Source organism: Mesoplodon mirus, assembly GCF_964341445.2.
Source record: "Mesoplodon mirus genome assembly, chromosome: 9".
Lineage (NCBI taxonomy): Eukaryota > Metazoa > Chordata > Mammalia > Artiodactyla > Ziphiidae > Mesoplodon > Mesoplodon mirus.
Genome location: NC_138985.1, coordinates 114,510,065 through 114,530,912, shown reverse-complemented (window position 1 = coordinate 114,530,912; position 20,848 = coordinate 114,510,065). Strand labels below are relative to the sequence as shown.

Genomic DNA, 20,848 nt, shown 5'->3' with positions numbered 1-20,848 from the left:
CCACGTTTCAGGCCACGCGTGTGCCTCCGGGACCTGCTTCGGGCGTGTTTGGAACCGGGAAGCCAGCCGTGAGCCTCTGGCCGTGGGCCATCACCTGCGGGGCAGCTTCCTGGGTGGGGACGGAACCAGCCTGTCTCCTTGCCGCCGTGGGTGCCGGCAGGTGTGCTGACCCTGGGCCCCAGAGGCCCCAGTCTGCCCGGCACTGAGCCAAGGAGGCACAGAACGTTTGATGGTCTTGTGGTTTGAGGTGTGCGTTTCTTCACGAGAGCAGAGCCCTTGCTCCCGGGCTTCCTGAGGAAGCGGCGCTGGTGGAAGGAAGTGTGAGCCAAACTCCAAGGAGGACTCACCGCCTCCGAGCAAGGGTGCTTCACACTCACGCCGTCAGCCTCCAGTTCCCAGGTCTGTGGAGGAACGTGTCGTGCACTTAGCTTCTCAGGGTCCTGCAACAGACATGATACCAACATTTATGGCTTTGCCTCAGCTGCGACAAGGCCAAGTCAATGAAGACGTTTCCAGGTGTGACTGGCTGGGAACATGAGACTGGCGTCAACAGCTGGTGGAGAAGTTCAGGTGATGTTTGCGGTTTGCTGACCCGTCAGGGGACCCAGGAAATTCAGGAAGGAAGAGGTGCCGCTGGTGCCATGTGTGAGCACAGCCCGGTGTGCGGGGTCTCCATGAAAGACTCAGAGCCCTCGAGGCAGAGTGCTGGCCCGTCACAGACGCACCGCATGTTCGCACCAGCCGTACCCTCCAAGTAGAGAAAATGCCGTCAGCCAGTGTAACGGTTTCATCTCAATCTTCACAGACAATTGAGACAGCTGCGGGGCCCCGGGGGATGTTGACAGGCCGCTCGGCTGAAGACATCCCCACGGCAAGTGCCGGTGTCCTCTCACGGCTGCTACAGATGCCTAAGTCGTGTTACCGCCAGCAGTATCGATGACGTCGTCTATTAGGGGAGTGAAGACTGTCGACTCATATACATATCAGTACACTCGACAGTGTGAGGGACACGACTGGGGAGGCTAAGGAAACGCTGTCCTTAAAGATCCATGTTAGGAGATGATGTCACAGGCGGGGGAGGCCTCCGCACCCTCTCCTCGGGTGGGTTCTGGTCGAACATGGGCACGGGCTATGCATGGCACGGGCTAGAAAGAAGCCTGAATGGTTAAGCCACAGTGTCCTCCAAAGCCTCCCTCTCTCCAAGGCTCCTTCGCCCTAGTCATAATCAAGAAGCCATTCTAGACCTTCCTCCTTCTGTTGGCATTTATGAAAGTCATCCTTATTTACCGACAACTCATCCTATACCCCACAATGAGCTTTGCCAGTTCGGCCGACTTTTTGTCAGTGAGGTGTGTGTCCCTCTGTAATCTTGAACTTGTTCCTAAATCCCTTGCTCTCTGCCAGGCCTTATGTGAGCACTTTATAGAAGCCATTTATCACAACAAGCCTGTGAGTTAGATATCGTTATCCTACATTTTAGATGACAAATCTGACACTGTAAGATACTGAATCATTTACCCAAATATCACCAGGCTAGCAGGTGGCCAGGCTGGGTCAAACCTGGACCCTTAGCTCTGTGGTCTTTGCCAAGTCAATTGCTTGATGTTTTAGAGGCTTAGTTTCTTCAACCTAAATGGGAAAATGGACTCTATTCTGTCTATGGCACAGTGTTCCAGGAAGAAGGAGGGTAATACACGTGAAACATTAGGACAGGTAGAATGCTACAGACATTCAAAGCACCGTTCTTAAACACGGGAACAGTACACAATAAATTCTTCAGGGGTTCAGAAAAGGAACAGGCACAGAGGGTTAACTCAGCAAGTTTCTTCTTAATATGTGTTCTTCTCCTTCCCTCCTTGATAAAATTTACTACTGTGGATCTTACGAGAGGAAAATAACTCGGTTATAGAGCCAGGTACGGCGGGAAGACACTACCTGAATTTCCTTGTTTCCTGGCTTCTGAGTGAAGTCTCAGAACAAGACCTTGAAGGACACACCAGCTCTTAATTAAAATGTAAACGCTGCAGTTGTAAACATTCTTGCTCTGTGCTGTGTGTTTATAATGGAGAAGACAAAGGAACGGTGTTTGGCTGATCCACAGAGGAGAGAGAGGGGGTTATTTGCTCAGGAGCCCCGCCCTGGCTTCACCTCCACCCGGCTTGTTGACCTTGAGTGAATCAGTAATCCTGCCAGGCAGCCTCGTCTGCCCCGTGCATCACCAAGAATACAAGCAGCCACCCTCAGAACAGGAACAGTGAACCGCAAAATAGTTGACACTTGCCCGGCCGAGTGAAATGTCCACTGGACTGTCCCTGCTACATCAGCCTACCGTCCGCCGGACTCTGGCCCCTCTGGGATGGCCGCGGTGTTTCAGAGGGAGGTTCAAGATGGTCCCACACTTTAAAAAAAAAAAAAAAGTTCACTGTTAATTTTTTTTTTTTTTTTTTTTTTTTTGCGGTAGGCGGGCTTCTCACTGTTGTGGCCTCTCCCGTCGCGGAGCACAGGCTCCAGACGCGCAGGCTCAGCGGCCATGGCTCACGGACCCAGCTGCTCCGCGGCATGTGGGACCTTCCCGGACGGGGGCACGAACCCATGTCCCCGGCATCGGCAGGTGGACTCTCAACCACTGCGCCACCAGGGAAGCCCCACTGTTAATTTTTAAATCAACACATTGCTGCAATATCAAATATGTGATGGGAAGGTAGAACTCTGAGCTTTGGAAGCCCTTGTCCCAGGCTCAGTGGCATCTTGGAAAGAGTGCCCTGTGGGATGAAGGTGGCTGGACCGGTACCCGCAGGGATGCAGGATGCCGTGAGCTGTCCTCGCAGCAAGCTCAGGCTCCGTCCTGCTCAAAAGTTTTTCCCATTAACCATCGGGGGTCAAGCTCACCGAGACTCCCAAACTGAGGACACGTTTTCTTGATTTTCCGACTAGAAAATCCAGCTGGCACTTGTTTACTGAGCCTGGTTGCTTGCAGGGCCCTGTGGAGATGAGAGGGACCCGGCAGCCCCCCAATCCTGGGCCTGTTCAGTGCGACCAGGGGGCCACTCTGCTCTGGGTGTGATCGGCGCCCTCTGAAGCTCCGGGCCCTTCTCCCTGGTTCCCTCCGTCGCAATGGCCAGCAGCCCTGCCCTGGGTAATGGGTTCTCAGACACTGGGCGTAGCCCAATTGCTGCTATTAGCAACGCCTGAAGTGGGCTTGTGGAGAATATTTGCAGTGAGGGGGGCTCCTGGGAGACCCTCGGGAACCCTTTGGCATCAGCTAGAAGCCCTGCTCTGTGTATCCAGGCTTCAGTGTGCGGGCAGAAGGCACAGTCCCCATTCAGAGAAGGGCCCGGCTTCCAAGCGGCTCACACCATCTCTGGCTTTGATGTGTCTGGACGCCCCCCCGACACACACACTGAGAAACTGGGCCTCCTGAACTTCATTTTGGGGTGAGTGTTTGTAGCGCTTTGGAATGTTCGAGTTGACCGACTTTTCTCGTGGGTTTTATTTCAACTTCCTGCCACAGCCAAGTTTCAGTCTCTCAAGAACAAATCTGTGCAGGACCCCGAAGCCATTGAGTCCAGGGGACTTTTGAATCGTTGGTCACACCCTAGCGGGGGGGCTTTGGCAGCTGCCATTGTAAACACCTTCAGAACATTCCACAGCGTCTGGTCCGTGTCACCTGTGCTCAGGTAAACATGTCAGGCGTGAACCCCTTCCCCGTCTCTAGATGTTTCTTACCTGTCTTGTCTCTACTGGGAAAAAGCCAACGTTAATAACTCAATAAGACGGATAGGGTGGCGTCCAGTCTCCAGTGGACGATACCTTCCGAGTTCAATCAGTTTAGGCTTCGCCAAGTTTCCCAAGCCCCAGAACTGTTTAAAACAAAAAATAAGTAAATAAGTAAAATCTCCCAGAGAAAGGAAAGAAACACAAACCACAGCAAAGCCCCCGTGCGTGCTCTCCTGACTCCACTGCCGAGCTGCTCCCGGGGCTGGGAGCAGGAAGTGGGGAGACGCGGCTGAAATGCCGGGAATCTGGACTTGGGGTAACACACTCACCGCCGTGGAAACCCTGAGCTCCAGGGCTGCAGCCAGGCTGTCTGTTTTCTCAGCAGAAGCAGGTGGTCTGGGGGCTGCCGGAAGGCTTTCACTGCCTCACAAGATGATGGAGCTCGGCGCTTCCCATTTTCAAGTTTGCACCTTGCAGAGAAAAGGGAGGAAGGTGGGAGAAACGGGGACTCTCGGGGGTGCCCTGCTGGCCGTGAAAGCTCCTGAAAACAGGCAGAGAGCTGTCACTGACCGCAGAAGGGTGGTTACTCCAGAACCAAAGTTAGGGATGATTCACATAGCAAACACATTAAGCTATGACCGGTCACATGTCCTTAAATCCCACTGAGTGTCTGGTTTCAACACCCGTCAAATTGTTTTGCCCGTTTTAGGCACGTTTCTGTGTCGGTGAGTCCCCAAGTGAACACTGCTCCCCGCACCCTCTTCCGCTGCATTTTCTTTTGCTCTTTTCTCCTTGTAAAGCTACATTCTTGTAATCTCGGTATTTCACCTCCTCTAGACGACAAAATTGTATGTATTGAATGATGGTCTAATAGCTTTAATATCCACGTTGATGTTTATTTTCTCTGTGTTACCAAATACGCGTTATTTAAAGGCAACCACTACATGAGCTACTGCCAAGGAGCACCCGGCCTTGGCGTTGGAACTTGACACAAGAAAAACACGAGGTTCCCTGCACACCCCGACGCTCCACTTCGTGGGCTGAAGGACCCTCGGTGGGGGAGGGAGGGAGGGAGGGAGGAGTTGCGGTGACGGCCTTCAGCGGGACCTGGGGGCAGGGGGCAGCGGTGGCCCTGGATGACGCCCTGCACGGGTTAACGCTCTGCTTTGGGGCTTGCAGACGACCACTCCCGGATCCGGCTGAAATCAGAGAACAGCCACAGCAGCTCTGACTACATCAACGCCAGCCCCATCGTGAGTACCGCCCGCCACCCACCAAGGCTCGCGGGGGTGGGGGCGGGCCGGCCGGGCACTGGTTCGATAGCTGATAGCCAGTCTGTCTCCACCGGGTAACCAGCCTCCGCCAGGTACCAGGGCCGGCGCTCTGCGCCCCCCGCCCCCCGCCCACTCCTGATGGCTTGGTCCCAGGCGGGGCTGAGTCCCGGGCAAAGGGAACGTGGTGCCGGGGTGCTGAGCCGCGTCACCCCAGGGGCCCAGCAACAGCACCCTGGCGAGTTACTGCTGGAACCCATGACTCTGGGGGAATTCGTAGCTGGTTGTGTAAAGGGTTCCTAGGCCCACTTGTTCCCTGTTCGGGGGAAACAGGAAAAACCAGACCCAAACCTGGCACGTGTTGAAGTGACGGGTGACGTGGAAGCAGGTCGGAAACTGCTGGTTGGTCTCCTCCGGTCTTTGCAGCGGGCGGGGTCTTCCCTTCGAGGGAGGGGGTGCGGCAGCGCCTCTCTGGGCAGCGGGTGTGATGGAGGGCGGGGGCAGGGTCTCTGTCCTGAGACCTTCAGGCCGGCGGGTGTTCCCAGCCTCCGGAGAGACCCTCACGGCCACAGCCTGCCGCCCTCGGGGCTTCCCGCCCTGCACCCGGGGGAGGGGCCACAGGGGAAAGTCGGGAGCTGCCCAAAGGGAGAGAAGAGGGGCTGGCGGCGGTGCGGGGGTGGGGAGTAGGTCAGTAGCTGGTGGGAGGAACCTGCCAGGGGTTCTCAGGGCGCGTGGTGGGCGCACCTGGGCCCGCAGCAGAGACGCAGGAGCAGGTGGGGCTGTGTCCCCCTTAAACCGTGGTTCCTGACGCTGGTCTTCGGGGAGCGTCAGGACAGCTCACTAAGTTCTCACAGTGGCTTCAGTCAAATACGGGCATGTAGGACGCAGCACATCCTGGGGGCTCCGGCGCTGTGAAGTTATGGGGGAGGGGGGCGGGGGCCCAGCGGGCCTGCTTCATCTCTGGATTCGTGAGAGCGCCCTGGGCGAACGACAGCCCCTGCTGTCCTCAGTGGTGACCCTGGATGAGACAGTTCGCCGTCTGATCGCAAGCAGAACCGCTGATAGTAGACCGCTGTCATCGTGGTGGTTCCAGTTATTCCAGTGCATCTGCTGTATAAACCTTATTGTTATGACTCCAGCGTGCCGTGGGTCAGCCCCATTTCCTGACACCTCCCAACCACACGGCGAGGGCACAGTGTAACACACTTGCGGTGCGAAAGGGATTCAGAGGGAAGCATCTTGTCTGCACCCGTCTGAGCTCAGGACTTTGTTTCTGGGTTTTGTTTTGTTTTGTTTTGTTTGTTTGTTTGTCTTGCGGTACGCGGGCCTCTCACTGTTGTGGCCTCTCCCATTGCAGAGCACAGGCTCTGGACGCGCAGGCTCGGTGGCCATGGCTCATGGGCCCAGCCACTCCGCGGCACGTGGGATCTTCCCGGACCGGGGCACGAACCCGCGTCCCCTGCATCAGCAGGTGGACTCCCAACCACTGCGCCACCAGGGAAGCCCCTCTGCGGTTATTTTTAAGGAGTCACTCCTTTCCCTCCAGCAGAGTAGACCTCAAATGCTGGCTCCGTCTGTGTTCAGAGGCCTAACTGGAGCCGTTCAATCAGTCTTTCTAAATAAACACACTTGATGAGTTTGGTATTTTTCCATCAATTCTAAATTCAGAAAACCAAGCCAAAGCCCCACGCATCTCTCATCTCCTGAGGGTGGGCTTTGTAGCTGCCTGGACTTGGTCCCTACACAAGGGTCATGGTGATGGTCTGTAGAAGGGAAGGAGCTGCCTTCTTCCCGCTGGGCTCCTTCCCTGGGGTGAACCACGAGACAGGGCCAGAATGAGCAATAAGGCAATTCTTTTCACGTCTCAGAGACGGGAGTTCAGTGTTGGGGGGTGCCCGACTCTCCCCCATTTTATGGGTTCCAGCTTCCAGACATTGGAGCTATTTCAGGCTAAAGTCAGGACTCAGTGAGGACGGTGCTGGTGAGAAGCTGCGTCTCTCCTGGAAGCCGCCCACCAGCAGCCCCACTCCGGTGCCTTCCCCGTCTCTCTCTTGTTGGTGGAAATTCAGAACAGCCTCTCAGGCTTGACAGGGCAGGGACTTGGGTCGGAAGGTGAGGCCAGGAGAGGCAAGTGATTTTTCGGTGTCTTTTATGTTCTCCTTTTATTTCATGCCACAGTTCTTTTTTGTGCAAATTTGGGTTGGAAGCATGAACTAGAAGAAATCCTCGGTACCTCTTCCTGAAATGACTGAAGGTCTGATGTTAATGAGCTTCCCAGCAGAATTGAGTGAGAAGCTTCCAGTGGGAGCCCAAGAAGCCCGTGACCATGCAGAACAAAACTCCAATAACTACATCTGCCATATTTGTACTTAGTCCTCATTAAATTTCAGGAAAGCCATCCAGTAGTAAATAATATGCAATCTCTGCTCTGAAATCAGAGGTCATGAAAGTAAATGGGAATTCTGCTTCCCTGCATGGGGTGTCTGCAGGAGAACTCCATCAGCCGCACTGGAGCTGGGTCACTCTCAGGCATGGACTGAGGGGTGGCGGGCGTTAACACAGCAGCACACGAGTCCCCTTAGCAGGGACAAGTCTGAACGTCCCAACAACACTTGAAAGTAAACTTACTCTTCATTTCTCTGTTGATTAAGGGGGGGAGATTGTTTCATTTTTAAACTCAGGATGCATTTAACAAATTTAAGTAGATACAAACTGACTCTTCAGAAAGGGATGACTGCTCAGATGCCCTGAACATCCTAAGAAATTGGCCAAATATGGGAGCCAATTCCTTGGTTTTTCGGATTTACAAGCAAACATCTATATGTGTATAATTATGGTTTATAGCCAATACTTTTCTTAAATAAATCTCAACTCATAAGAATATGAAAAAAAGCCAGACTCTCTCCCACTGATTTTACTAATGCTACAATTTCCCAGCAAACTCTCACATTAAGACTTGGTGTCTGGAAAAGTGACTTGAAAACTCAGGCTTGATGTTCTCTTGTTTTTAAGAAAACATCTGTGAAATTTGCTTTACATGTTAGGAAAAGCAGGTGTAAGGTGGGCAGATAGGAATACAGGAAGATAACCTGCGTGTTCACCTTGAGTGAGATTGCAGGGTAGGAGACGTGACCCCCGTGGCCCCCCTACCAGAGGCTGGCCCAGACCTTCCCTGAGACTTTGGGCCACAAGGTGGTCCGGGGGCAGTACCGGCCCTGACCTCACCTGTGCACCAGCCGGCAGCCCCCCTGCCAGTCACCCTTCAAGGCTTCAGAACACAGGCGCCCTGGTCTTAATATGATGAAGGCTTAGTTTTTAGGATGAGTTTTGTTTGGAACATTGGGGAAATATTGCTACATTTTTTAATGCAGATTAGAACTAGTTACTCATGGTCATTTATAACTGTCATTCCACAGCTTGAACCAAACCGCTAGGTTTTTTTTTAACTGTGCATTTAGAAATTCATAGGGACATACCTTGCGGGCACCCTAGTTCACGTGGTATCTTCATAAAAGACTCAGTCAGACACATGAACGGTAGATTGAACACAAACTTTGGGGGTCTACTTTTTCTGAAAAAAATCCCAGAATCCCAGAGCTAAAGGGCCCGTAGAGACCATGTCCCGCCTCCCCGCCCCCGCCTCACCCATTTTACAGACACTAAGACTGAGGCCAGAGAGCCTGACTTCATTCACAGTGCTGGAGCTTGTGTTTGTAATCACAACAGTCCTACAGGTAAAAAGTACACTACAAAGAAATGGGAAACAACAAGGAAGAACGGGGGAAGATTTAGCTCAGATGTCAGCAGAAGCCAATGCTCATCCCCACCAGGAGCGGGAGGCGGAGGCATCGTCACCCACCACGCTGGGTTGGCCCCCAGAGCTCCTGATGGAGAAATCGTGTCCGTAGAAACTGACGCGATTTCCTCTAGTTATGCTTATCCCACCTTGGAGATCTTAAGTGTAGTAAAGACTTCGGTGTATTTAGTTAAATTTTTGCTTTACTTTCATTCATTCAAAGATGCACAGAACTGGGCTGAGGCTCCCGTGGCCCTATATTTGCTACACGCACGGAGTAATTCTGCCCATAATTATTTTCTGTCCAACAGGATGTGCACGGGATGAGGCGATGGTGGTGGTCATCTCAGTTACTGTTCAACTGGTGGCACGTCACCGCTCTGTGATCGCTTACTGCCTTCCAAGAGGCAGCCACGTGACGCAGCCAAGGGGGAGGGGAGTGATGGGCCATTGAGCGCCCCCCTCCCCCTTACCCCTAGCCCCACGTCCTCCGGTCCCGGTCTCGGGTCGAGCAGTGGATGGGGAAGATGGGGAAGATGGGAACACCGTGACATCAGGACCTCCCACAACAGGGGGCCTTATTAACCCTCCCGAAACCCTGTTCCGATTTTTACTTTCAATCACATTTCTCATCGTGAAAGCCACTAAATGTGCTAGGTTGAACGTACTAACGATTTTAAAATGTGTTGTTCTCTGAATTGCTTTGGGCAAAAAAGCACACTTAAAAAGAAGGTGGGGTTTTACTTTTCATGCAGAACTATTTGCAGGGAAGAGATAGGGGTCTCCATAAATAGCTGTCACCCCCAACAAATGCATATTTTGAACATAAAACTCCTTATTTCTGCCAAGCATTTTTCTACTGAAACATTTTAATTGGGGCTTTCAGCTACAGAGTAACGTAATTTTACCTGTATTGTGTGTGTTGTGCATTTCCGGTTTCAATTATGAATCTCACTAAACTAGAGGCACAATAAGCTTTTTCTCCTGCCCCTCCCCCCCCGCTAGCGTCACATGTTGTTCTGTCACAATAACTGACACCTGTTCTTTTGTGCTCTTACCCTCTTTCATGGTGCACATAATTATAAGGTGCGCTGGGGGCATCCTTTCACGCTGACAACCATCGGCCCCGAAAGTGTTGACGGGCGGGCGATGCGGGGGGTATTCACTGGATTCGTGTTAAGGTGGACGCGCCTCACGCAGGCGCTTCTCAAACCCCAACTCGGAGGGGGCTTTCAGGTGACCCGGGGCTTACAGCTGACGCCCTCACGTGTCGCCGTAGAATCGTGTGGTTGCACCCTCTTGTGTTTTTCACTGTATTGGGAGATGTATTCTTTTTTTTTTTTTTTTTTTCCTTTTTGCGGTATGCGGGCCTCTCACTGTTGTGGCCTCTCCCGTTGCAGAGCACAGGCTCCGGATGCGCAGGCCCAGCGGCCATGGCTCACGGGCCCAGCCGCTCCGCGGCATATGGGATCCTCCCAGACCGGGGCACGAACCCGTATCCCCTGCATCGGCAGGCGGACTCTCAACCACTGCGCCACCAGGGAGGCCCGGGAGATGTATTCTTAACAAGTACCTTTAAGTGCGGAGCATTTTAAATCCTTCATCAAGCGCGGGTGTCAAAAGCGTAGAAACTGGTCCTGGATGGGTAAGGATGAAGGATGCTGTACAGTCTGATAAGTGGGCAACCGCCTGCCACCAAGGGGAGACCTGCCCACTCTCTTCTGGGGGAGGCCTCTGCGGTCCTCAAGGGGGTGACAGCAAGGACATCTTTGCTGACACCTCGCCTGGTCCCTCCCTGTCCTCTTAGGACGCCAGCGGGAGGGGAAAGAGCCCCGTCCGTCTGATTGAATCCTGTTTGCTCTGCAGGCTTCGTTCTCATGTTCTTTTTTTTCTGCTTAGTCAGTCTTTGAATTAGATGTTGTAATGAAGGTCTTTTAAGCCAAACTTCCTCTCTCAAAGCCAGCAGGCTGCATTGGAGAGATCACCTAGCCAGGAAACCCACCACGGCATTCTCCTTTGTTTGTTTTCGGTCCTTGTCTGGCGAGGTGGAAAGAGAACAGGGAGGTAGCTGCTGGAAGGCTAGGCAGCGTGTGCCGCGCTGGCTGTCAGACCCCAGGAGGACTCTGGGCCTGAGCCCCTTTCGGGGTAAAGAGAAACAAGCCCCCACGGGAGGGGAGTAACTCATCCTGGGAGGCACTGTTGCTGGATCCCTCCAGGCCCCCGGCAGTGCCCCTGCCCTCTGCCCAGCACAGTGCCCTCGGTGCTGACCTCGGCCACGTTACCTCGAACCCTGTGCGTGGCCAGCGGTGGCCGTGAAGCCTGCGCATACCGGCTGAACTCCTCTGCGATCACACGCGTCTGTGGACGGGTCACCGTGTTGGTGGCCTGTGTGCTGCCCTGGGTGCCCTCGCCTCGTCCCCACCACCCTGCCTCGCGCGGCCTGTGCATGGGTTAACGCTCTAGTATCTGGTCTCTGGGTCATTGGCCTCCTTTACTACCGACGCTGTTCAGCTATCTCCATCCCGGGGTAAGGGAAACATTCAGCCCCAGTCGCCAGGCTCCAGGCGCCGGGGAGCCCCAGTCCCCGCCTAAAACAGGGGAGTCAGGAGGGGCCGTGGGGAGGAGCAGCGGGGTCTCCCACTCCGCAGACGTGTGGGTCGAGGGCTGGGACTGTCAGCACAGGACACGCCGCGTCCCTCGCCTCAGCCGGCCCCTCCCTCCCTGGCTCTTCACCGGCTCTTCAGCTCATCTTTCTTCTGCGGTCTTGTCTCCGCAGATGGACCACGACCCCAGGAAGCCCGCGTACATCGCCACCCAAGGACCGCTGCCCGCAACCGTGGCTGACTTCTGGCAGGTGAATCTTTTTAAATTAAATTTTGTTCTGAGACTAAGATCTTAATACATTGATCATGAATAACGCCTTGGATTCAGTTAAGCCAATTCAGATTTGTTTACAGGTGTTCATCAGATGTTCCTTGATTTCAGAATTTATATGAGCCCTTTCATATTTTTTATTATCAATCTTTTTTTCCAAAACTTGAGTGTGAAAAATTCCCTTTGAGAGATTTAATACTTTAAAGACTCTTACCTCTTTAGCCACTTTACTTTAGCCACTTTATTTTATGAACTATAAAGAAATGAAATAATAAGTGTTTAAATTATTGTATTTTATTCAAATGTATCTCTTGTCTATAGTTTTAATTTTATGACGGTAAAAGATGGTGCTCAGATTATAGTCTCTCTCTTTGTGGATACTCTGTAATGATGCATTTTACAGGCCAGGTTGGTCTCTTTCTTTTCATTCAGCAAAATCCTGAACACTCAGACCAGGCTCAGACGTTGAGAACTCGCGTCAACATTGGCCAATAAAAGGAAAATCAGGAGGCCAGTGGGCTTCCCTCTCCCAGTCCCCTCTCTTTTTCCCCATTGTCCACAGCATGGCAAAGCTCCGTAGGAGCAGCTCTTGGAAGGTGGCACCGTGGGGTGTGCGCGTGAGGTCACATCATTGCTCAGCAGCTCTAACAACCCCCTCCTGTGTGTTGGGCACTTCGGGTGTCCCCAGAACTGGTACAGAGGGCCTCCTGAGGACAAGATGAGGAAGATGTGCCTTCTGGGTCCCGGGGCACAGGTGATGGTGGGGCCGGAGCAGCGTGTGGTCCACAGAGCTGGACTGTTCGGGTCCCGTGGCCACGCCGTCTCTAACCCGGTCGTTCATCCCGACAGAGGGACTATAGCTGAAGTTAGCAAATTGCGTGTTCCCTGTTCCCTGTGGTCTGACAGTCACTTTCCCAACTTGCCAGTCAACCCTCTCCTGACTCTCCACCCTTGAGAACGGTCTGTGCAGGCTTTTCCAGAGAGTCAGGAAGGGATCCAGGATTTTCTGAGTGTCCCAGTGCTCCTTGCCTTGTAAGCGTATCAATGCACAGGTGTCAACATCTCCAGTTCCCAGGCAAGACAAGCGAGCATCGGGGAGATTACATAACTCACCCAGCAAGTAGGAAACCAAGACTGGACACGTCTGCATGGCCCAGCTCTTTCATGGTGGCTTCACGCTGTTAGAAAGAAAAGACCGAGCTGAATCCTGTGGTCATGGCCTAGAGCCATCAGGCTGTGGCATGAGGACAGTCTGAGGACAAGCTGGTCCCTCCACCCCTGAGGGCTGAGTCTCCTCCCCATTACACCTAACCTGCCGAGAGGTTACGCAGCCCGGGCGGAGCTGCTCCAGGAGGGGAGCTTGGGGCCCGGGCCCGAGGGTCTTCCTCACGGCATGCGGAGCTGTGTTCCCGAGCCGTGAGCCCACCGGTCCCGGTTCTGCCCGCAGAGCGTTGCTGGAATTCCGTGCAGGCCCAGGGTCTGCTCAGCCACCTTCCCGGCCAACCCCAGGCTCCCTGTGCTCAGACAAGCAGAATAAAGAAAATCCCGTGGGCTTCCCTGGTGGCGCAGTGGTTGAGAGTCCGCCTGCCAATGCAGGGGACATGGGTTCGTGCCCCAGTCCGGGAAGATCCCACATGCTGCGGAGCAGCTGGGCCCGTGAGCCATGGCCGTTGAGCCTGCGCCTCCGGAGCCTGTGCTCCGCAGTGGGAGAGGCCACAACAGTGAGAGGCCCACATACCGCAAAAAAAATAAAAAGAAAAAAAAAAGAAAATCCCGAGTCGTGTGGCAGAATAAGGGACCCACAGAATCCCACGATCACCGCAGCTTCTACTGTGCTTTGACCCACCATCCCAATGTGCACAGTTACAAGGGGCGTGTAGTGCCCCCAAAGAGGGGAAGTTTCATTTTTATCAGCTTCAGGTCCCGGTTGTAACTTCACGCGTGAAAGCCTCTCTTGCCAACAGAACCACAAGCTCCTGAGGGCGTAGAGATGCTCAGCGTAGTCATTGCTCACATCCGTGGACCACTTACCGTGTACCAGGCCCTGTGTCGAGGGTTTTATACGTTCCGTCCTATAATCTTGGCAGAGTCCGTGAGACGAGAGGTTCGTACCCTGCCCCAGCTCCCGTGGCTAGTACACAGGAGCGCTGGTAGGTTTTTCTTTCTGCTTATTCCGAGTAGTTGCCATTGTTGGGGACAATTCATTTTGTCAGTATTTATCATCAGTATTTGTCAGTATTTATACTAATAGGATTCTAGAGCATTTATGGAGGTCTGATATCAAGGAGCATACGTTCTCGAAATGGAAAGAAAATATCCCTAAATGACACAGCTGGAGAAAAGCATGAAGGTGAGATGAAGTGCAAGATACTTTGAGACACAGTCAGCATCTATCAAACTGTCCGGGAAGCACTGGCATCCCTCGAGGTGGGAACAGATATTCTGTGGCCAACAGGCTGGCCCTCCCAGGACGTCTGGGGCTCGTCGGCCCGTCACAGCCTGGGAGCCGTCCTGCAGCAGAAAGACCTGCCTGCCTTTGTCTCCTCCACAGCCCTTGGGAGAGACCCCATGGTCTCCACACCCGGCCTCAGGGCATCCGGATGCAGGCAGAACACAGTGAAGAGGTGTTGGCCTTGGGACGGAGGGCACTTCAGCACTTGTGGTTTGCTTCCTAGCACAGTCACAGTGGTTGGGTTGGCCTCTAAGTCATATTCTAGAAGTGGGCATCTAGCAAGCATGGCTCTTTATTAATAACTCACCAAGGTCACAGGCTCGACATCCTCAAACATGCCAAGTCCAGCTTCCCCTGCCACCTCGGGCTCAGCAGAAAGCACGAGGAGGAAACAACACCGGCCTCTAAAACTTCTTGCAGAGCTTCTCAGAAGCCACAGTGAAGTGCAAGCTCTTTTAAGAACAGAACCTGATTTGAAACATAAGACGTTTCCTGTGTCAAAGACAATAGGCTGAACAGAAACCTCTGAATAAGGGTTCACGTCTCATCGCGTTGTCTGGATTCACGGCCTTTGTTAAGTTTTGACCCAGGAACTCAGCACCTGTTACAGAAAATATCGAAGCATCTTCCTTTTTTTTTTTTTTTTGCATTATGCAGGCCTCTCACTGCTGTGGCCTCTCCTGTTGCGGAGTACAGTCTCCGGACGCGCAGGCTCAGCGGCCATGGCTCACGGGCCCAGCCGCTCCGTGGCATGTAGGATCTTCCCAGAACGGGGCACGAACCCGTGTCCCCTGCATCGGCAGGTGGACTCCCAACCACTGCGCCACCAGGGAAGCCCAAAGCATCTTCCTTTTATTTGAGCTCTTGGGTGCTGCTCTGAAGCCCCTCTCAGGGACGAGCTCACAGGGGCTTATTCTGTGTCTGTGATGAGCAAATTCCCACAGGAAAGGCCCCTGTGAGGCGGGTTCATGTGAACGGTGGGGTCCCCTTTCCCACGGCACAAAGGAGCCCAGGCTGGGAGCTGAAGACAGCAGGTCGTTGCTTCTCCTGTTTCCAAATAAGGCCACGTTCATGGGTTCGTGGGTGTGACTTTGGGGGACATTATTCCACCCAATACGATGGCAAAGAAGAAAACAGACACTAAGCCCCGAACGTGGCAGCGTTGCAACAGGACAAGTGACCGCAGCAGGAGGCCACAGGGCGGGCAGGTGGGCGGAGGAGGGCCAGGGATACGCAGCGACGCCCGAGGCCGTCGGCAGGCTCGGGACTGAGGGGCAACATCCAGACGAGGGGTCGGGGAGACTCTGTCTTTGCTCAGACACGGCACTTCTGGAGCATTCCATCGTAGGCATGACTCAGCGGCAGCCCTTCCGCCCTGACTGCGGTCTCCACGAGGCAGGGGTCTCCTGCCCCAGCCGGGACCCCCACTCCTGACTCCTCTCCCCACCCCGAGGGCTCTGCCGGGACACACAGCGCTGTTCCCTGTCCCGCGATTAGAATTCTTTCTCTGAATTCACATGACGTGTTCTAAGAATTTGATTCCAAACCAAATGCATGCCCGACCCACGACCTTCCTGTAGAAACATGATCTGACCTGTGAGGACAGCCCCACGTGTCCCCGGGGCCTGAGGTGGCAGCTCTGGGAGAAGGCAGACCGACGTCCAGGTCCAAGTTCACGTGAGGAAATTAGCAGGAGAGAGGAGGATAACAGCTATTGAGCGCTTACCGTATGCTGGGCCCAGGGCAGGGGCTCGGGGTGCATGACCTCACCCAATGCCCCTGACAACCTGGGGTAAGGCTGTCGCAAGTGTGTGGTCCCCTCAGACGGGGTCCCGCAGAGACGGGGGGCTGGTGGGGGGCCTGGGGCTGGGGAGGGGTCGGGGAGTTGGTGTTTGGTGGGGCAGAGGTTCAGTTTGGGGAGATGAGAAAGTTCTGGGGCCAGTGGTGGCAATGGTGGCACAGGGTGAATGTCCTGTATGCCCTTGAACTGGACACTTAAAACTAGTTAAGAAGGTATTTCTATGTTACGTATATTTCACTAGAATAAACGAAAATCAGGATCCCAATTCCAGCAGAAAGCCGAGACCCAGGGATTCCAAACGACTCCCCCAAATCCACGCGGCAGCTGCAGGCGGGTTTCAAACGGGATCTGTGTGGTCCGAAATGCTTCTTACTGCCCCACTGGCCTTAAAGTGAGGAGGGGGCGGTGACTGGGCAGGTGTGTCTCCGTGAAGAGGAGAGAAAGACCATCCCGCTGTGGGGACTGTCGGCTGTCGCGGGCCAGCCCCCTGCTGTGACGGAGGGGACATGGTGCCTCCCCTCCAGGCACAGAGGGTGTGAGCTACATCCTCCAGGTGTGCGTGTGCATGTGCGTGCGTGTGTCCAAGGCTAGAACTGGGGCAAGGCTTCTCCAGGAGCCGAGGTTTCCCTGCAAGGAGGGAAGGCCTGCCCACCTGCCGGGAGCCAGGCCCGCTGGGCTCACACACGAGCTCCAGGTGCCTCGGGAGCTCGGGGACAGCCTTCCCGGAGAACAGCGGCCTCTGGGCTGTGAGCAGGGAGGGAGGACAAGCCCCAGGCGCAGGCTGCCTGGCCCTGAGCTGTTCAGGCGGGCATCACCCACTTGTCCTGGAGCTGCTCTGGCCCCCGGCCCTACCGTCCCACCCCTGCGTTCCAAGGAGCCCCATCCATGCGGGCCGTGGGCTGTCTGACGTCTTTCCTTCTGTATGTTCAGACAAAGCAGAAATTCAGGCAGCGCGGTGGCTGATTCAGGTGCGTGTGGACCATCTGCGGATATGGACGCTACAGTCGGCGCGCGAGGTCCCCAGCCAGCCAGCGGTGCCTGAGCTCAGGGCCGGGGCCCCTCCAGGGCAGGGACTGGTGGCCGTTCCCCACTCACTGGGGGCCGGGTGGGGGGAGACACTCTAGAATTTCCAGCCTTGCCCACCTTGCTTGACAAACTTTTTGGTAACTTTCAGACAGAATCAGAGGCTGGGGAGCTGAGCCACAGACTCCAGGGCAGAGGCCTGCTGAGGTCAGCAGGAATTCAGCTCGTGCCCAATTAGTGTCGACATTTATTATTATTATTATTATTATTATTATTATTATTATTATTATTATTAACATTTACCAAGAAAGTAGTCCACCTGTTGATTTCTGTTTCCCACTTTCTGAAAGTACATTCTGCTATGAAGTCTTAACTGGGCAAGTGCACTTTTCCAAACGGATGGGCTTGATTTAAATCAAGTGTTTTTATTCCGTAGCACCCATCAGTCATCGTTCTTAGGATGGTCAAGGAGAAACCCGAGTGAAGTACCGTGGAAGACCGAAGGAACATAAAGATTTTTCCTCCAGGGACTTACTGCGCAGGGGGGTGAAGCAGAAATGCAGTAGAAAGGTCCTGACGAATTACAGGAGTGAGCCGTGTGCCGGTGCCACGCTGGGTCCAGCAGACAGGGAGCCGGAAGGTGGCAACCCCGTTCCCAGAGCGCGCCCGGGCTCCCACCTCTGGGCAGGTCAGCTGACAGGTGACTGCTTTACAGCCAGCGTCACCCAAGCCCCCAGGAGCCTAGCCTGGAACCACCCAGAGGTGACCCTCGCTGGGTGCGCCCGTGCAGACACCCCAGTGCCCCCCAGTTGGCAGGACGCCTGGTCACGTCAGGGCTCGTGATGTCAGGGTGTTCTAAGAGGTGGGACCCAGAGCAGGAGGACGTCCTCCAGTCCCTGTCCCTCAGCTCATGCCGAGTCACTGCTGGATGTTCATCCAGCACTAGCCCTGGGCAGTGAATGATGGGAAGGAGAAGGATTTGCAGATTTTACTGATTCTGGAGTGTTAAGAGATTGTGGCCAGAGAAATGTACTCAGGAGCCCTGTGAACTTTGATGTTACCGCACATTATTTGATTAAATTAAAGGAATGCAGGAATTGAGGACAGTGAATTTCTTAGGAAAAACCTGATCTTTCATTTCCATGAATTCACAAGTACTTTAAGCACATGCCCTAGATTTTCCAGGAAATTTTACTTCAAATATTTAGTCTGGTTGAATTCTCCGTACATGAATTCACAAACCTTTCAAGATAAAAGGAAACTTTTGTCAGATCATCTTATGTAAACGTGGGTTTGGAGACCGTGCTCTGCGCAGGGCTGTGCGCGGTCGTGTATGGTGAGCCCGGCAGCGCGTCCTCGCGCCAGGCACGTGGCAGATCCTTAGCTCAGGCTCGGGTAAAGAACACAGCCTGAGTTTCCTTTTTAACTGATTTTTATGGACCTCAGCTGAAAACACTTTGCTCTTCTGTGTAACACTGCTTCCTTAGTCTGTCTTTTCTTCTTTTTTCTTTCTTTCTTTGTTTTTTTCTTCTTTCTTCTTTTTTCTCCTCCTCCTTCTCTTGATTCACAAGTGGATCTGATGCATTTACATCAGGTCCTGATTTTGAAAAGGAAGATGGCAGCCTCAGTGGCACTTTTTTTTACCTACAAAGTCAACGTGCATGTTAAACTTGAAACACAAACGCAGGCCAGGGAGCTGTAAGTGATTCTAAGGGACAAGAGTCCCGGGCCCAGGTGACTCCCCATACAGTCACATACCTGACATAAACACCTCTGCAGCAACTGCACAAAGTTCGGATAAACAGGCAGCTTGGTCTGTGAGTGGCCTCGCTGTGGAAATGCTAAATGGCCACACCAGCCACATCGCCTCTGCTTGACACACAAGCAGGCTGTTCCGTCTTTGCAAAAGAACTCTTGCTCGATTCCGGTGAAATGGCACGTGTCTCTTATGTAGGCGGTTTCTCCTGCTTGCTGGTGGAAAACATCCAGAGGTGGCTGCTGCAGTTTATCCAGAATCGAGACTGGCTTGGGCTCAGTTCCGATCTTAACAGCTGGGAGATGCCTTCCTCCCCGCTCAGCCCTTCCTGGGTGTCAGCATTTCATATCAGCTTTGCTACCGTTACCTCAGGGTTTTATCTTCGAGGGAAGCCCACGCTGACAGCTTTGTTTACTGAGAAGCAAACCAGGTGGGTGTGAGTCACGCGTGGAAGATGTGATCAAGATTTCATCACCTTCATCCTCATGTAGCCAGACCGCCACCCCCAGCGTTCACAGTTTGACTCAGGGCCTGTGATTGTGTAGCCAAAGCAGACCAGAGTCTGGAAAGGCTTCATGGCGCGTTTCTTACGACCGTCCTCTGGACAGGGCGAGCGCGGGGCTGGGGGTGGGCACTGCAAAAGGTGCCATAGACGCTGCTGTTTTTCTTCTTTAATAGATTTCAGAGCACGTGGTTACAGCTGACTGACATAAAATGCAAGTGCTCTGAGGCCTCTGAGTCCTTCTCGTTTTCAAATTTGTCGGCACCCTCATTGCCAGGCTTAAGCTGATCTGCGTTCAAACTTTGAAAAGAAGTTGGCAGCGGAAATGGGTCGTGTGGGGAGGACACTCGGCCTGGTCTGGAGAAAAGCTGCCCCACCTCCTGCAGTGGCAGCTGCAGTGGGCATGCAGACAGTGCACGCGCTTCAAAAAAAACCACTTTTCTGTGCACTGAGCAAGTCCTAGGAGCACTTCTGCCAGGCAAGCCTTTGATAGCATTTTCTTTGAGTTCTCTTTTTACAGAACTATTCAAATGATCTCTTTCTAAAATATGTATTGTTTTCAACTAAGCGTCAACTGTAATAAATCCCTGTGCCAGATGCCTGGGAGGTAGAAATGGCAACCAGACAAGGCTCTAGTCTTCAAGGAGATGACAATCTGGTAGTAGAAAGTCGTGCCAACACAGACGAGACCAGTACAAGGTGCAAAGGGGCTCATCACAAGAGATCCAGGTAAAGGGAGGAGAAGCTTCCTGCCCGGAGAGACCAGAGTGCTTTGTAGAAGAAACCCTGGCCTTTTACCCATTCAGGTGGGTTGTCTTGCCTTTAATCGGGTCTCAGTGGGGCTTTGAAAGAGTTTGGTTTGCTAAACACTTGGTGCTCAAGAAAGACTTCGAATAAAGAGACCCTGTAGTTTCTTTCCATCTGCTCTAATTAGAACTTGGAGCTGATGTTTTTCAACACCTGTGGATGATTTGGGGCTGGAGTAGAGGGCAGGTGTCAGTGAGTGTATCCCTTTCCTGGGGCTGCCGTAACAAATGTCCACACGCTGGGTGGCTTAAAACAGTAGAAGTGTATTCTCTCAGTTCTAGAAGCCAGAAGTCCAAACTCCAGGTACCGGCAGGGCCGCTCTCTCTCGGGAGCTCTGAGAGGAGGACCTTCCAGCTTTCAGGTGCCCCGAGTGTTCCTGGCGGCGTCTCCCCAGTCCCAGCCCATGTTCACGTGGTGTTTCCCTCCTTTTGTGTTGGATTAGGACCCACCCTGATGGAGTATAACCTCGTCTTTTTATTTCTATGACATATGCAGAGACCCTCTTTCCAACTAAGGCCGCATTCATAGGTGCCAGGGGTTAAGACGTCAACATGTCTTTTCAGGGGACAAAGTTCAACCCCTGCGGGGTTGCAAAGAGCAATATGGTGTTTGTTTTTTAACCAACAATCTGTAAATTACTCAGTTGGATCAGATTGCCTCCAGAGTATGTATTTCATGTCACTTGGGCCAACGGTCTGAACTTACAGCCGCGTGTTAACTTTTCCACTCACCTGGGTCTGATGACTGTGAACAGGTTCCCAGGCTCAGCTGCATCAGCTGCGTTGTCATTGTGTGTTCCTTCTCTGGGTGGCCTCTGAGTGCCACTCGGGGCTGGGAGCACAGGCGTGG

At 53.4% G+C, this 20,848-nt stretch overlaps 1 protein-coding gene across 1 annotated transcript in view; it reads left to right on the top strand.

Annotated features, from left to right (window-relative positions):
- PTPRN2 (protein tyrosine phosphatase receptor type N2) overlaps nucleotides 1-20,848 on the top strand; it is a gene marked incomplete at its 5' end in the record, with an annotated part of 710,841 nt that overhangs the window by 658,534 nt on the left and 31,459 nt on the right. The window contains 2 exons of the mRNA XM_082632697.1: nucleotides 4,897-4,970; nucleotides 11,561-11,638. Of these exons, the coding sequence (XP_082488823.1) occupies nucleotides 4,897-4,970; nucleotides 11,561-11,638 (152 nt within the window). The remainder of the gene's footprint in view (nucleotides 1-4,896; nucleotides 4,971-11,560; nucleotides 11,639-20,848) is intronic.